Here is a 17,335-nt window from a genome sequence, read left to right as displayed (position 1 = left end):
GGATATGATCAAGAGATCTTGATGAAATTGACATAAACCACGAGCTAAACATCGTAGATACAGAAGAGTGCATGAGTTGGACCATACCAAACTGCCTTGCAAAATGACAGCACACTTGAAGAGCTATAGGTTCATCCAAAAACAAATGGTGTAGCGTCCCTTGATTTGTGAAACAACATGAACACCAAGAGACCATTACCATTCCCTCACTACAAAATCTCGTCTAAAGGAAGGAAATTTCTGTGCAGTCGCCAAACAAAAAAGGAAATCTTAAAGGGTAGAATGGAGGTCCAAGAGGCCTTATCTACCCATGAAATATTCCTTCTTTGCCTGAGTTCCATCAAAGTAGATTTTATCGAGAATGAACCTAATGCCGATGGTACCCATATACGGTCCTAAGCCGAGAAGTACAAGCTATGTCAATTACTTTGTCCACCAAATTGCTAAGGAGGAACTGTCGTAAACGAAACACATTGCACCCACAGGGGCAGAAGAACTCCGCCAACAAAGTATGGGGAGGATCAGCCATCCCTAGGAATCCTGCTAGTGGAACATCTAACAACTACCTATCCCACCAAAAACCAACAAATCCTCTACCAACATACCACTGAATCCATGCCTCAGCAAATACCCTAATATCCTCTAAACTCCACCAGATGCTAGAAGGCCGTACAACTAAACTATGAGACGGGTGACGCTTCTTGACATATTTCTTTTGCATAAAGTTTGCCCAAATAGTATCATCAGCCCTTAATTTCCACCATAACTCGCACAAGAAAGCCCTAGCCATATCTCCAAAATCCCTAAAACCAAGGGCTCCCTCCTCTGTAGGATAACATAATTTTCCCCAAGAGGACCAATGAATCCCCTTATCGGAGTTACGATCCCACAAAAAGCTATTACAAATCGTTCCTATTCTGTTAAGAACTAGTTTGGGCGGCTATAAAACTTGGAGCAGATACAATGGCATCGAGGACAGAACATGCCATATAAGAATGATTTTACCACCTATAGAAAGTAGCTTTGAACTCTAGCTGAAGAGGCGATTGCGTAGTTTATCTATAATGCCGTCAAACAAAGTGATCCAGTTCGTTCTCTAGAAATGGATGCTCTCAGATATGTAAAAAGGAATTGCGGATGTTGAAATCCTAATTTCAAAACCACCATGGAGACATCGTTCTCAGAGGCCCTATTCGAGATAAGAAAAGAGCTTTCCTACTGTTAACCTTTTGCCCTGAAAATGCTTGATAATCCTCCAGCAAATTCCTGATGGCATCCAAACACTCCAGTGAGCATCTTGAGAATATTAAAATATCATCCACAAAAGCCAAATAAGTGATCCAAGACCCACTAGAAACATAAAATTGCCACTCATCCTCGATACAAAAATGATGAGCTCTCTCCCTAAACATTCCGCAAGAATTAAAAATAATGCAGGAGATAAAGAATCTCCTTCTAGAACCCTCTGTGATGATTTAAAAAAACTAGCAAGGACTCCATTTGTCAATACAAAAAACCAACAATTGGATAGAGTACGAAAAAGTAAATCAATCGCCCATTTATGAAAGTCGAACCGCCTTAACATAAACAACAAAAAAGGCCATTCGACTCGATTGTATGCTTTTTCATTATCCAACTTAAGCATTAGATTATGGCATTCCAATCTTCTATCCAAGTCTAATGCTAACTCTTGAGTTAAAAGAATATTGTCTATAATTCCTCTTCCAGGCATGTACCCAGTTTGCCATGACAAAATAAGCTTACATAATAATGTATTAAGCCTATTAGCCAAAACCTTAGAAATAATCTTAGAGCTGACATTACATAAACTAATAGGCCTAAAATTCCGCCATTGGGAGGTCTGGACCTTAGGAATAAGAATGATTAAAGTACTTGTGAACCCCAAGGTTGTTGAGCTCCCTTAAAAAAATCTTGAACTGCCAATAGTAAATCATCTTGAATTATTCCCCAATAGTTCTGGTAAAATCCAGCGCCAAAATAGGACCGGGAGCAGTCTCAGCACTTAAAGAAAAAACTATAGAGCGCACCTCCTCTAGAGTCGGCAAAGCTTGAAGGAGATCATTGTTAGCCTGATCCAATTGTGGCAATTGAAATGGGACGATCGGTGGTCTGCAACCTTCACATTCCGAGTTAAACAATTTAGAGTAAAATTGGACCGCTGAGTCCTACACCTACTGCTCATTTTCCAACCATTCCGAGTTAAACAATTTAGAGTAAAATTGGACCGCTGAGTCTACACCTACTGCTCATTTTGCAACCATTCTCCACTGTCGTCTTTATCCAAAATATAGTAATAGCATTGCGGCGTTGTCTAACAAAAGAGTGGAAAAACTTGGTATTTGCATGCCCTTCTTGAATCTGCCAAATCCTAGATTCTAACACCAGAATTGACACTCCACTGCCAATGACTGAGTATACCTTGCACGAGCCTCATTCAACGGAATTCTAGAGGACTCATTCCTGAGTGCGTCATAATCCCATTCGCATACTTCAAAGCCTCTTCAACTTGCTTTACCCGAGAAAAAAATATTTCCCAACACCAAGAGATTCCAAGCCTTAAACTCATTCCGATTAGCGACCAATTTATTAAAAAACCTACCCATCCCTACTCCTACCGTAGACTACTCCCAAGCATGCTTCAGTACGTCTAGAAATCCTACATGTTTCATCCAACAATTTAAAAAAAAAAAATGAAAACCTACTCTAGACTTAGTTCCTGACCCAAAACGAAGTAATGGTCCATGATCCAACTTCCCACGCAACAAGTGAGAGATTTTGGTGAATTCGAAACTTTCTAACCACCTTTCATTTAACGAGATCCTATCCAGCCACTGCCACAAGGATCCATTAGTTCATGTGAAAGGACTCCCTTCAAAACCCGCATCATGTAGATGGCAGTTCACTAAAATAGCTTACCCCTACAAATTATTAGGAGCATAAGAATGATTAACGTATCGTTCATCATTTCTTTCAATGTTCTATTTTTTTTTCTTTCAACTACTCTATTAGACTTAGGTGAAAAAGGAGATGTTATTTCATCAATTATGCCAGCTTGTTTGCAAAAATCTTAAATGGAATCAATTATGGCATATAATTATTTTATTTTCTTATTAAATTGATTTTTTACTTCAGATTTATAAGATAAAAATGTAGTATGAGCATCATCTTTATTCTAAGTAAATAAAGTTTAAAGTATTTAGAATATATATGCATAAATGTAACATAATACATTTTACTATCTCTAGTCATTATTGGCTTTAAGTGATGAATTAACTTTAATAATTTAGTTCCTATTTATAAAAGTTGTTTTTTTGTTATTTTGGCTTTTGCACATATCTCACATTTTCCATGTTATTATTATTAATATCGGAAATTAAACCAAATTATTTCATTTTCTTTACATACCTAGCATAAACATGTCCTAGTCTAGCATGCCATATAGAAATTGAATCAACAATATAAGTAGAAGAGATGCATTTTCATTGATAACATTTGAAATTTTGAGTACAAAAAATCCCTCATTACAATAGTCTTTTTCCTACAAATACATTATTCTTAGTCATTACAATCTTACCAATTCAAATAACACTTTCACCCCTAACTTTTCATAATAGATCTATAGAAATGAGATATGCCCTAATATTTGGACATGCAACATATCATTACGAGCTAAGGTTTTTCTTGAAGTGAGTTTCAGGTAGATCAATTCTTCATCATCCCTATTGGAGTGTAGGAGGTAAACACTTCTTGATTTGCATATATGTGTTGAGTAGTCCCAGGATCTAATACCTATTCTTCCACATTGGCTGCAATGTTTAATTGAGAAATGACTGCACCAATAATTTCATCCAGGTGTCAGAAAAATAGCACCAGTTTGGCAATGACAAATGATTTGCCTCCAACAACACTCCATCATCTCCAACATTTTGAGGAATTGGAGGAGGATTCTGTATTTTAGTGAAGGTACTATTGACAATTCCCAAAGAATTACAAGTGTCACATAAATGTGCTAGATCTCTGTTAACATCTGCAATAAAGACTCACAAATCCATTTGAAAGTGGTTGTTAACATCAATCACTAGCTTGATATCAAATTCATTAGTGCATTCCCATCCTTGCATCATTTCAACGGAATTAACTCTTCTAGCAGAAAGTTGAATTCTTCTACCGAACTTGATATGAAGAACCTAAAAATTCTAGATTTCAGAATTCCGGGTTTGGTATACACCCTCCACTCAGCATTTAGTTTCTACCAGTAGGGGAGTGCCTTGACATCAAGATGCCAGTAGGGGAGTGCCTTAACATCAAGATTTAGGTCATTTACCACTTCCCTGTTGAAGGTATTGAAGTCCTTATGAATCAAGAATCCAACCAGTTACTTCCCAATATTCAATTCTTCATTTGCTACATGCATCACCCTGATATCCTCAAAATCATAGTAGAGCCAACCAATAACTGCTCCAATAATTTGATCCTCTTCGAGTAGGTTAGCCTTAATAGGATTTGCTTTCGCATTGTCATTTCTCTTTTTATACTTGCACTACGTAGCATGATTACCTAGTTTCTCGCGAACAAATGGCTTTTGTTTTCTTGAAATTGGGATTATTAGGCTTGAAATTTTGGGACTTATTGTCATATCTCTTATCACATTTTCGGTGTCTTTTAATCAGTATATGAGTCACCACTTCTTACTTGTGCTTCAAGTTTTTTTTCTTTGTAGTCGATCCATGAATCAAGTAGTTTTTCAATATGTATGCTTGCAACAAATTTTTTGAGTAGATCTTTTCGCTTTTCAAATATTCTAGCAATTTTTGGAACTCATTGATTTGAACCTTCATCTCCTTATCATCAGTCATTTGAACTTTATCTCCTTATCATCATCATTTATTTGCCAGTGATACTACAATTCGTTAGAAATTGTAGATGTCAAACTATTTGTTAGAATTAGTCGCAAAATAGTGTGACAACATATCTTACTGGCATGTTGCCACGATTCTTATGTCCTAGCATCAGCCATGATTCTTATGTCCTAACATCAGCAGTTGAATTAGGTTGTGGATCAACTAGAGCATAGGTAACTCCATGGACATCAGGGAACATCAAGCAGAGAAAATACACGTTCTTTCCAACTTTTGAAATTTTCATTTGTGAAAACTTCAATCTTTGGTGCATCAGAAAAAGGTTTGGCATATGGTAGACTAGTATAGCAATAGGCTGGTTTTGACATGTTTAAGCAGTATTAGAGGATGTGTTACCATTGTTGGAGGCCACATTTTATTTAGATTGTAAGTGGATACAAACCAAAAATGCTAAGAACATGTAACTTGAGTCATGCTGGTGAGTATTGTCCTAAAAAACACTATTTCGAGGTACCAAAATATTTTCTGAGATAAAACAAGCCTTATGATCACCAAATTGAGAGGAAGCCTGAATAGCAAGCGTGAATAGCAAATTTAGAGAACTAACAAACAGTAAAGAGGAGGAGAGAACAACATAAGAGGGTAAGAAGAAAAGTTTACTCAAATTTATGTGTATCTTAAGGAGTGAGAAGGCCACCATTTAAAGGCTACTAAAAAGTTAATGTTAGGTGTAGATTGTTTTAGATGGAATTTTGCTAACAAATTTTAACATTAGTGGGAGGTTTAACAAATTTTAACGTTACATGGGTTGAAGAATGGGTCCAGACTCATCAAGTAAAAAGTTAAAAGTAAATTTTTATGCGATAAAAAAACTCTTATCTGTTGGGACCAAGTAATACATTGGCTGAAGAATGAGTCCAGACTTATTTAGTAAAAAGTAAAAAGTGAAATTTCTTATATTGAACAGCCAAATAATGGTGAATTTCTAGAAAACTTATCTCTACAAGATTAGTTCAAAATTATCTAGTGAAAGTAAAAATAAAATTATCCCAAATCATAAAAGATGTTTTAAAATATTCAACAAATGCCAACAACAATCTACACAAGATTGCAGCTAAACTTTGCCCGGCCATACTGAACACATTGCATTTGCATAGGCCATCCACCTAGGAAATGAAGGTCCAATTTGAAACTCATATGCTTTCAAGTGTTATATTCTGTCTTCTAAACTCTGTAACATTAGTGACACCTAGTACAGCCAGCAATTTAGTCAGTTCATCAAATTAGAGAGACTGGCAAGCTTTACTTGCCATCGAAATTCAAATTAAGAGTGACTCTTTCTAGTTCTTAACTTCTTGGGACAGTTCTTTTGATGAAAGCGAGACAGCCTTAAACTTGCCCTTACTGAAAATGTGGAGCTTCCTTCAATTACATGGTTGAGAAAATCCTGCATAATAGCTTATTTGATGGCATAATACCCCATAAGCTCGGTTATCTTTTGAGAAATTTCCAATGTTATAATAAATTCTAAAAACATTTTATAATAAGGGCCTTTCTAGTGTTCCTTTCTGCTGTGGGTTGGGGGGGAGGGGGGTTTACGCATTCTATGAATGCGAACTCCCCAGGCATCGCATTTAGCAAACGTGGTGTCAACTTAAATTCTTACCTCACAAAATAATAGAAAGAACTCCATTCATTTAGGACTCTTAGTTTATGTAATTGATAAGGCTTCTTTTATAGAGTCAGAACAACCACTACAACCTCAAATCCTAACTAGATTGAATGAACAGGGTATCACTCATCCTTGTCCCCTCATCTGCACTACATCAAGGCTTTCACTTATTTGTGACTTCTTCTAGAGACGTTTGGGTTGTGATTTGGCAGGACCAAATCGGCAAGTGTCAGGTGATAGACTTAAATTTTTTGGAACCAAATCCAAAGTGATATCGCATTTGGCAGACCACAATTACAAAATGTGAACATATTTGTGGAATGAATTTTAACTTTCATAATAAATTTAGAATTCTCTCGGTCGAGGTACACATTTGAACTGTCCAAACACAGCTAATAGAATGGAAAATCTGTTCATCATTGACATAATTGACATAATCTTCCTTTGAAACCTACATTCTAAGTTGCAGCATTAATTACTAAAATTTGCGATTGCTATGTTGGTCACCTGTTCAAACTCGCTAATTTTTTTTCCCCAAACGCTGAACATTGCATGTGGGCACCAACATCAACTCTTGTTGATATTGCTAGTGACACTTGCTGGAAAAAGGCCCACAAACAATACGTTCAAAGATGACTTTTGCCTTCATAACTAGGTGAAGATGGCAAGCCCAGTATAAGTTATGAGGAGGTGATCCTACACTAGTATCAGAATGTGAGAATGAGTTAGGTATGATGGCTACAAGACTCAAACACAATCATGTGGCAATCATATGTTTAAACGGTGCTTGGCTTGAACTTTGCGTAGTAATATTAGAGTTGAGTAAGGGATTGTCCCATCTTATAACTTGACAGTCATGATGCTGCAGTGCAAGAATAAAAAGATAAAGTCTCAACGTTGACAAGAGATTTAAGTGCCTTTAGTGAATGAACAGGTTTACTTAGCACATTCTGATAAAATTGAAGTTGCCTTGAAATTAACATATACCTAGTTCAAAAATATTCAGAATCTACTAGAGTTCTTAGGAAGCAAACAAATTTTTTAGACAAAACATTAAGGTTCCCAAAAAATATGAAAAATATTGTACTTGAGTAAAAACATCAATAGAAGAATTGCAGAGCATTATGTACAAAATTCTAGTCAAGCTTATTTACAAATTATTCCTTTCTGATGAAGTGAAATTTCAATTGGTTTACTCAAAGCTCGCTAAACTATGCCCAATTATACCTTTCTTGCATCTTTGGTCTTTATGAGAGGTGTCAAAATGAGTAACTTAGACGGGTTTGTATTTGTTAAAATGGATAATGGGTATAAGTAAGTCAACCCATTTATATCCATTTAATTAGATGGATATAAATGGTACGTCAAAAATTGAATTGGGTAACCCAATTACCTATTTATAACCTATTTATTTTAACTTTTTGTAAACTCATTTAAATTCAATTTTGCAAACTAAATTATCAATTTACACCACATTTGCACCCATCATTAGTTTTAAATATTTACTTATAATATACTCAATAAGCCTAATTGCCAATTTTTTTCCATTCATATTCTATGTCGTAAAATTACATACTATTTAATAATTGAACAATAAGAATATAAAAATTGAACTAAGTACTATAAAAGTTAACATAAAAACTTCATTCAAAATCTTGAAACCCTAGCATTTTTTTTGTGTAAATTTAAAATTTTATTTTGAAAACGTGAAAAAAGAGGCTAAAACTTGTCATAAATTAGTAATGTTGAAAAGCGAGTAAGTTAACAAACTAAGAGAAAATAAAATGATAAGATAAAATCAGCAAATAATAATAATAATAACGAAATAAAAGTAGTTAACATCATAACAAAATGAAAAATCTTAAAAAAAAAGGTGGGAGAATTTCCTCTCTTCTAATTGAAAATACATCTTTATTGCCATCAAATTTTAATAACCCCATCAAATTTTATTAAAGATGTATTGAAAATACATCTTTTAATTGTTTAGTTTTCAATTCCCCATTTGAAGGTTTGTAATGTCTATTTTTTTTATTCTATGATTTTATTGAGAATCTTAACTATTTCAGAACCAATCAAAACAACATAACAGGGGAATTGAGCATTACTCAAAAATGTTGTTGAATTGCTTATGAAAAATACATTCCTTTCCAACTTAACAAGTCAAACATTGTCTTTGTCCTTCTTAGCAAAAGAGAGTATGTAGTCTTATATTCTTAGCCCATTTCTTGGGTCATGCTCAATATGCTTTTCTTTCCCCGTAGACTAACTTTTCACTTGTTTACTATGATAAATTTATATTACTTTGTTCATACTGCCAAAGTGTGAATTTCAAAAACAATCTCTTTTGAAATTCATATTATTTTTGAATTGGTTAAATCATATAAAATGCATATTCTTTAGCATCCAAAAAAACATAAATGGGAAATTGAAAATTCTCAAGAATATTCTTATATTGTATATAACAAGTACCTTCCTTCCTAACTCAACAAATAAAACTTTTATTGTCGCTTAGCATGAGAGAATATGTATTCTTATATTCTTGGCCCATTTTTTAGGTTATTCTCACTATGCTGTTTCTTCCAAGTAGACTAAACTTTCTTTACTTTGCAAGTATTAGTAAAGTACCAATTTCAAGAACAATTTTCTTTAAAATTGCTATCCTTCTCGAATTAGCTAGATCATGAAAAATGCATCATCTATATCATTAAAACAATATTCTTTTTTCTTTTCTTCAAATCTTACAAAAAGAAAGAAGAAAACGAGAAGGTATGAGAGTTGAACAAGGTGACAGTGGAGAAGGCATGATAGTCAAATTAGAAACCTCACAATCACTTGATTAATATCCTTATGTTACGAATATGATCTTTTTCTGTCTAGTGATTTTACTTGTAATCATAGCTAGCAACTTCATTTTTAGAGAAAATTAAGAAAAGATTAGAATGGAATTGAATATCATCTCAAGAACAATTCCATAAGGCTGATACCTTCCTTTCCAACTTAAAAAAAGCTAAATTTTAAAAAAGAAATACTAAATTTTCTCTATGCCTCTCTTATCTCAAGAGAATAGTTATTCTTTGCCCGTATCTTAAGTTATGCTTTTTATGCTTTTTCTTTCAGCTAGACTACTAATCTTTCACTTTTTCATTTAATAAATTTCGGTCATTTTGGACATACTACCAAAGCAAAGTGCCAAATAAAACTCACCCTGTATACCAGAAAAGAAACAAACATTCATATCATTCTTGAATAGCTATTCGTTTGAATTCATATCACTCTAGAATTCACTATATCGTACAAAACCAACCGGTGTGAAAAGAGAAAAACAACTCTCCCATCCAACCATATTTTCCAAAATTTGCAATAGTTCTCAAAATTTTCTTGATAAGAAAACCAACTCTCGAGTAATTCTTGAGCAATATGGCAGAAAGTGTTGTGGGCTTTCTGATTAACCAGCTCGCAACCTTACTTTCCCAAGAGGCAACACTTTTGGGGGAGCTTCAACCAGATGTTCAGTTCATCAAAGACGAATTGGGGAGCATGAAGGCTTTCCTCAGGAAAGCTGAAGCAAAGGAAGACAATGATTCTCAACTCCAAGAATGGGTAAAGCAGGTTCGAGAAGTTGCTTATGATACAGAGGATGTTCTCGATGATTTTGCCTTTCGATTTGCTCGTGGTCAAACAGATGGATTCTGTGGCTATGTAGGAAAGATCTATAGCTCCATAAAGAATCTGAAAGTCCGCCATCATATTTCTTTGCAAATAAAAGATATCAAGGCCAGAGTTGAACAGATTTCTGCAAGGCATCAAAGGTACCAGTCCCTCAATGGTACTCAAGAAAGAGGCTCCAGCTCTTCCCACATGGCAAATGCAGATTTTCATATTCGTGATCAAGCACTCCTAATTGAAGAAGCTCAACTTGTTGGCATAAACAAGCCAAAAGAGGAGCTCACTGCCAAAATCCTTGATGACCATTCCCACTTGAAAATAGTTTCAGTGGTGGGAATGGGGGGACTCGGCAAGACCACTCTAGTGAAAAAAGTCTATGATGATTCTGCGGTGAAGAAACAATTTCAGAGCCATGCTTGGATAACTGTTTCTCAGAAATTTCAATTCAATGTCATCATCAAGAACCTAATTCAACAACTATATGATGAAATTCGACAGCCAGTCCCTTCTCAAGTGGAATCCATGGATGGTATTAGACTGAGTGAATTTGTCAAAGACTTCCTCAAAGAAAGAAGGTACATCCTTGTCCTTGATGATGTGTGGAGTCTAGATGCTTGGGAAGCTATCAAATACATATTGCCTGACTACAATGTCGCCAGTCGTGTTGTATTAACAACACGAATAGCCGATGTAGCTTCTGCGTCTTGTTTAGCATCCCATGACTTTGTCCATAAGATGAAGCCTCTTTCTGATGAACAGTCTTGGACTCTTTTTTGCAATAGAACATTTCAGAGTAATGGTTGTCCTCCAAGTCTAGAAGAAGTTTCTAGAAAAATACTAAAAAAGTGTGAGGGCCTGCCACTTGCTATTGTGGCAATAGGTGGTGTTTTGGCTTTGAAAGACAAGGAGAGGCTGGATGAATGGGAGATGATTCTTCATGGCTTTGGTAGCGAGGTAGATGGTAGCGGTAAGCTTGATAGAATTAAAAGGATACTCTTACTTAGCTACAATGATTTGCCTCACCATCTTAAAGGCTGCTTGTTATATCTAAGCATCTATCCTGAAGATTTTCCAATTCCGGTCTATAATATACTTGAAAAATGGATAACTCTAGGATTTGTAGAAGAGAAAGAAGGAATGGCAACCACTGACATTGCTATGAGATATCTCAAAGAACTCATCAACAGAAGCTTAATCCAAATTAAAGGCACATGGGATGATGGCCAATTGAAGGCATGTGGCCTTCATGATTTCCTGCATGAAATCATTATTTCAAAATCTAAAGAGCAGAGCTTCACAACCACAGCCACTGGATATTACACAAGATGGCCCGTCAAAGTTCGACACCTAGCAATCCATAACTTCACTAATAAGCCACAAGATTTTAGCAGTTTAAAGTGTCTTCGGTCTGTGCAAATATTCAGGTATGAAGATCCTCTCACAACTTCATTTTTATCCAAGTTTTTATGTGGTGGTCCCAAGTTCCTAAAGGTGTTAGGTTTAGAGGGAGCTGAATTGGACAACATCCCAAAGGAAGTTTTCAAACTATTTCACCTCAAGTATCTAAATCTCCATGGCACCAGAGTAAAAATCATCCCAAAATCTATTGGGCAGCTTCAAAACCTGCAAGTTTTAGCTCTGGGTGAAACCAATATAATAGAGCTACCTGTGGAAATTCTAAAGCTAAGAAAACTCCGTGTCCTTTTGGTAGGCAGAACAGGCGATTATTCAAATAATTTTACAATTTGGGGCTTTAAATCTCCAGATGGAATTGGAAAGCTTATTTCCTTGGAGAATCTTCAAAGTATAGAAGCAGATAGTGATAAGATAGTAAGGGAGATTGGGAAGCTCATTCAATTGCGGAGATTAGCCATCACAAAGCTAAGAAGAGAAGATGGAAAGGAGTTGCTCTCCTCCCTCTTGAGGCTGACCAACCTTCAAGAGCTGTCCATCCACTCTATTAAAGAAGAGGAGACCCTTGATCTCCAGCATTTTTTCCCTCCAAGACTTGGATTCCTTAGAGCTTTGCATTTGATAGGCCATTTAGAGAGAGTACCACAATGGGTAATATCACTTCAATCCTTGGGCGAGTTACGTTTGCAATATAGTGGGTTGAAAGAGGATGAGAATGTAATAGGCTCCCTTGGACAATTGCCCAATCTGGTATGTCTTCTGCTCCATCGTGCTTATGAAGGGGAGACATTGTGTTTCAAGATTGGAGGATTCCGAAAACTCCGGAGATTAGAGCTTCAGCAATTAAGAGGACTGAAATGGGTGAGGGTGGAAGAGGAATCAATGCCCAGTCTACAAGTGTTTATTTTTGCCGGTTGCAAACACATGGAGGGACTGCCTTTGGGCCTCCAAAACTTGACAGGGCTTGAAGATCTTGGGTTGTATGATATGTCTAATGAGTTAATCCACAAAGTACAGAATTTGAATAAACAAAGTGAAGATTATCAGACAATTTCTCATATCCCTCGAGTTTGTATTGGGCACTGGATTGATGGTCGATGGGAAAGAGAATTCCTCTAAGAGGAGTATGTGAGGGACTAGCTCTTGCTTTTATCAACATTTGACTCATAGTCCTTTGTTGTTGATTAGATTTGCCAAAAATGTAGTTGTGGCCATTTTACTTTTTCCTACTTCTTTTCTTTGTAATAAAATCATGACTCTGGATTGTTATTCGACAAAAATTAGTTCTATATATGTATATATATATATATATGTTTCTATGTGCATGAAGATTTGATTTGTACAGTTATCTTGATTCTTGGTTCATAATGTTTTGGTTCGGCAAAAAGATATAGAGACGAGTAGCATCTAAATATTATTTATTACAACAATTGGAAGTTCAATTTTCCCTCTTCTGTAGTTGAAAATGGAGGATAAATTAGCAGCGACAATTTCATTAGGACTAGGGAACCTTATGCATTATTTCCTGGACTTCTACATAAGTTGGGGTGAATGTAAAATTTTTTAAAAATATTCCATGTAAAAGGTTTTCCTTTTTGATTTATTACTAAATGCTATTATTTTTTTCCTTTTCTCGTGCCTTTTGTTCTTTTGTTTCAAAACTAGTTTGTTTCCCGTGCTAATGCACGGATCATTTTGTATTGAACGATACCATTTGACATTACAACATAAATCTCAGGAGTTTAATTAAGTGAACAAAAGTAGAATAACAATTTATCATTCAATATAAGAGACATCTGAATACCAATTTATCTAAAATCTTATTCAGACCCAAATCAAAATGCGAAAGTAAGTCAAGTTCAACTGCCACTCATATTCAGACCAGAAGATGTGCTAGTCATAGATAATAATTAGAAATAAGAAATTTAAAAAAAAAATTAAATCCAAGTATAAAGAAAAAGTGCAAAATTTAGACTCTATATTGTTCTATTTACCGTCAATGTGAGGCGTTTAAAACTGTGACTGAAACTTCTTTCAATTGTATGATAGTTAATTTTTTTTCTCTGTCCTTGATTTCCAATGTACATGTACAACACCGGGACAAAGGCAGGAAATCTACAACCCTTTCGTACTTAGCACTGGTTCGCTTTCTTCCAAACGATCACACATGAAAATCCACATTCCTCTCTTATTAATATTTACGCTCTAGGAATCGCTGGATGGTTTGGTTTTCTTTCAGCGATCACCACTTAAGTTTTGTAGCCACAGTCATGACAGTACCAATGGAACGGAGATGATGGCGCCCAAAACGAACAGGTTTGGTGGGTATTTGAATTGAATTTTATATCCCGAAGGGCAGCGACTTAATTTCAACCTCCGAAGTTAATTAACCCTTGGTTTTTTTTTTATTATAGTGAAGGAACATTTTATACCGTGAGTGAAGGAACATTTTACCTTCAAGCCTTTCACCAAAACCAACATAAGCTTGTCTTGCATGGTCTCTTGACAAATCACATCAAATCCCATATGCCTCCAAATCCGGACTGTATTAATTTGCTGAGGCCGTTGCCACACATCCCACCAGCTCCACTCGCTTAATTTCTTTAATTCTCCAAATAAATTAATTCCAAAAGGCTACACTTGCAAAGGATCCTTAGCTTGATCATCATGATCGAAGCACCGCACTCCTAATTAATGGATTTGATTTTGTCTGAAATTATTAAGTACATTAGATGCAATTAAAAATATAGCAATAGGAAAAATAACCTAGGTTAATAAAATTTAACGTGCATGGAACTCGTCTAAAAAGGAGGATTTAAGAATTAATGTTTACAATAATGGATTAAAATCTATCCAAAACTAATAGGTAGGGCTCACCCTTGTAGCGACACAATAACAAACACAAGTAATTTTCTATTATATTGCACACTGGCTAATATTTACAGCCTTAAAACACAGTGCAAATCTTAAAGAAGTTAATTAAAATTATTAATTCTTATAATATTAAGTTGCTGATTTAAAAAATTTTAAAATACCTCAAAAAATTTTTAAATCTTAAAAATAACCCATATAATAATGGTTTTTTTTTTCTAATTTACTTGTTCCTATTAAGATTTATACCTAAGAGACATAGAAACTTGAACACCCAACCTATAACTCAAGGGGATTATAAATCCTTTCTTAGTGGCCAACTTACAAAGCTGGTTCGAAACCATTTATAGCAAATACAAGTTAGTTCAAAACCATTTGAAGCAAATATGCACAATTTGGAAGGCAAAAATTCAAGTCCAGGTTCCTACTAGTATTCATTATCATTTATGTTTTGCAAAATATTTCTCCTGGATTGTCGTTTATGTTTCTCTGATATGCACGAGAATCATGACAAAATTAGTCGCGCATGACTTTGAGCCCAAAAGAAAAAGAAAATTTAATAGAGCAAAGTCTTGACAAATTATTTTAATGATTGCCTTCACAGCCCGGAGTCTAGCAGAGAAAATTTTCAGGGTCTATTAAAACTAGGGGTGGCAATCGGGTCGGGTTCGGGTTGGCGGGTCGGTTTGATGCTTAAGTATAACAAAGAACCTGCTGACCCGAACCCGACCCGCCAACCCGAAACGGGTCAGGGTACCTGACGCGAACCCGAAATTTCGGGTTGGCGGGTTGACCCGAAATGACCCGAAACTTAATTTTAATTTATTAATTTATCACTGTAATTTCTAATAAAATCAATTTTTCACAAAATTAATTACATCATCAAGTAATAAAAATTTAAATAAATAATTTCAAACCAAATCTAAAATAAATTAAACACCATAAAAGTGTTTTATCCCAAACCAAATATAAAATAAATTAAAACAACATAAAAGTAAAAAATAACATAATATATTATTTGTCCAAATATAATAATTTTAACTTCACACAAGTTAAATAAATTCATTTAGAATTAAGTAATTAATACCTTTGGAAAAAAAATGATTTAGTTTAGTTAGATAAAATAATTTTTATGTTTATTAAATTAGTTTTAATTCATAAACGGGTCACATCGGGTCATATCAGGTCACCACGGGTTGACCCGAAATTGACCTGTTTTCTTTTCGGGTTCATCGGGTTCGACCCGATTCTGACCCGAACTCTCGAAACCTCAACCCAAACCCATTAATTTCGTGTTAGATTCGTGTCGTGTTTTCGGGTCGTGTCAGGAATTGCCACCCCTAATTAAAACCAACGACAAGCATGCAACGGAGTCTCCAGTAAATCTCTCAAGTGACAAAAGCACTTGCCAAAATCAATTTTTGCACTTTAGCTTAGATATTTAGGCACCATAGACCGGCACCCCATAGTCCCATTGACAGGTTGTCGAAGCCTGTGCAATAATAAAACCTGTTCAAACTAAAGTTAATTTCTGTAGATAGCGGTGAGCAGGGTCGAATCCACAGAGACTGGGAGTAATCGTTTCTTTTCAAATTCACAGTGACAAGGGGGTGTTTTTATGCAGAAAGTGACAATCAAATAAATGCAAATAAAATCTAAGAAGCTACTAAAAATTAAATAGTAAATTACTAAAACCAAATGGGTGATAATTAAGGTTCTAGCCAAGAAATAACTTCAGTAATGGTGCACCTAATTGATCATTGAAGTAAAGGCAATTCCAATTATTTATCAATAAATAGGTTATAACTACCAAACAAGCGATGGCAGTCAACTCCTCCTTACTGTGTCGGTGATCAAGGTACGCCCGTTAATCACTGCTCTAATTGAGAAATAATCCTAGGTACGCCCGTAGAATTTAATTCCCCAATTGCCTTACGTATTAGAGGAGCCCTATTCTAACCAAATAACGCACTACCAGGGTTATTTTAGATTAGCCCGCGTATTCCCCTGACACAAATCTAATCATGCCAGTTGTCACTATTTTAGAGCAATTAAACAATTACGGATTTAAATGCCCTAATTGACAATATATTACCAAATTAACTAATTATCCGGATCCAAGACAATTAATTAATTAATTAATCATAAGCATAGCAATCAAGGAATATGTGAATATCAATAAATAAAAGAAAAGATAAAATTAAATCGATCTCACAATTTTTAGGCGACCCAAAGCATCCGTTGTCCCTTGACTAGAGTGAGGAAATTAGTTCATAATTGATGAACAAAATCCACACAAAATTAAAGAAATAACTGCGGCCATTGTACTTCAAAACTAGGAAAAACTCAATTCGTTTAATTGGTGGAAAGCTCCTGGCCTACGCAGGGGGCAACCACAAGAGACGAAGGGAGAAAGTCAAAGAAAACTAAAGGAACTCCATTGTTTTTCCTTGTCATCACCCACGAGAGAACTGCTACTCAAAACTCAAAAGCTAAGAAAGGAAAAGTCAAAGCTACTCTAACTAAACTAGAAAATGGAAAAACTCAAAGAAAAGCCAGCTCCTAATGCCTATTCCTATCTAAAATTGCCATCCTCTGGCGGCGGCTCCCACCCGAGAGGAAAAAGCCTCTCCTGTGCGGCGCTCCAGCTTTTTCACGAAAACCTGCGCCGTCCTTCTTTTTGTAGCAATTACCCAAAATGAGAATAAGTTTCCCTGTTCCAAAAATGTCCCTGGGTTAAGCTCTATTACTTGGACTCTTTTTCTATCAAATTGGCACCTGTTATCATATTTTCGTTCTAATCCCTGAAATAAATGTGAAATATAAAAAATGA

General features: G+C 35.4%; 1 protein-coding gene across 1 annotated transcript; it reads left to right on the top strand.

The window, feature by feature from the left end:
- The first annotated feature begins 9,798 nt into the window (after positions 1-9,798).
- LOC113735735 (disease resistance protein RPM1-like) lies at positions 9,799-12,898 on the top strand. Its single transcript, XM_027262728.2, has one exon. It carries the CDS (start codon positions 9,970-9,972, stop codon positions 12,748-12,750), a length of 2,781 nt encoding a protein of 926 aa, XP_027118529.1. The 5' UTR covers positions 9,799-9,969; the 3' UTR covers positions 12,751-12,898.
- Positions 12,899-17,335: the final 4,437 nt, after the last annotated feature.

Source organism: Coffea arabica, chromosome 3c (genome assembly GCF_036785885.1).
Source record: "Coffea arabica cultivar ET-39 chromosome 3c, Coffea Arabica ET-39 HiFi, whole genome shotgun sequence".
Lineage (NCBI taxonomy): Eukaryota > Viridiplantae > Streptophyta > Magnoliopsida > Gentianales > Rubiaceae > Coffea > Coffea arabica.
The sequence above is the reverse complement of the archived record's forward strand: the minus strand, read 5'-3'. Positions and strand labels throughout refer to the sequence as shown.

What these genes read in the sequence shown, in the direction of transcription:
- LOC113735735 (XM_027262728.2), top strand. Translation starts at nt 9,970, where the DNA reads ATGGCAGAAAGTGTTGTGGGCTTTCTGATTAACCAGCTCGCAACCTTA.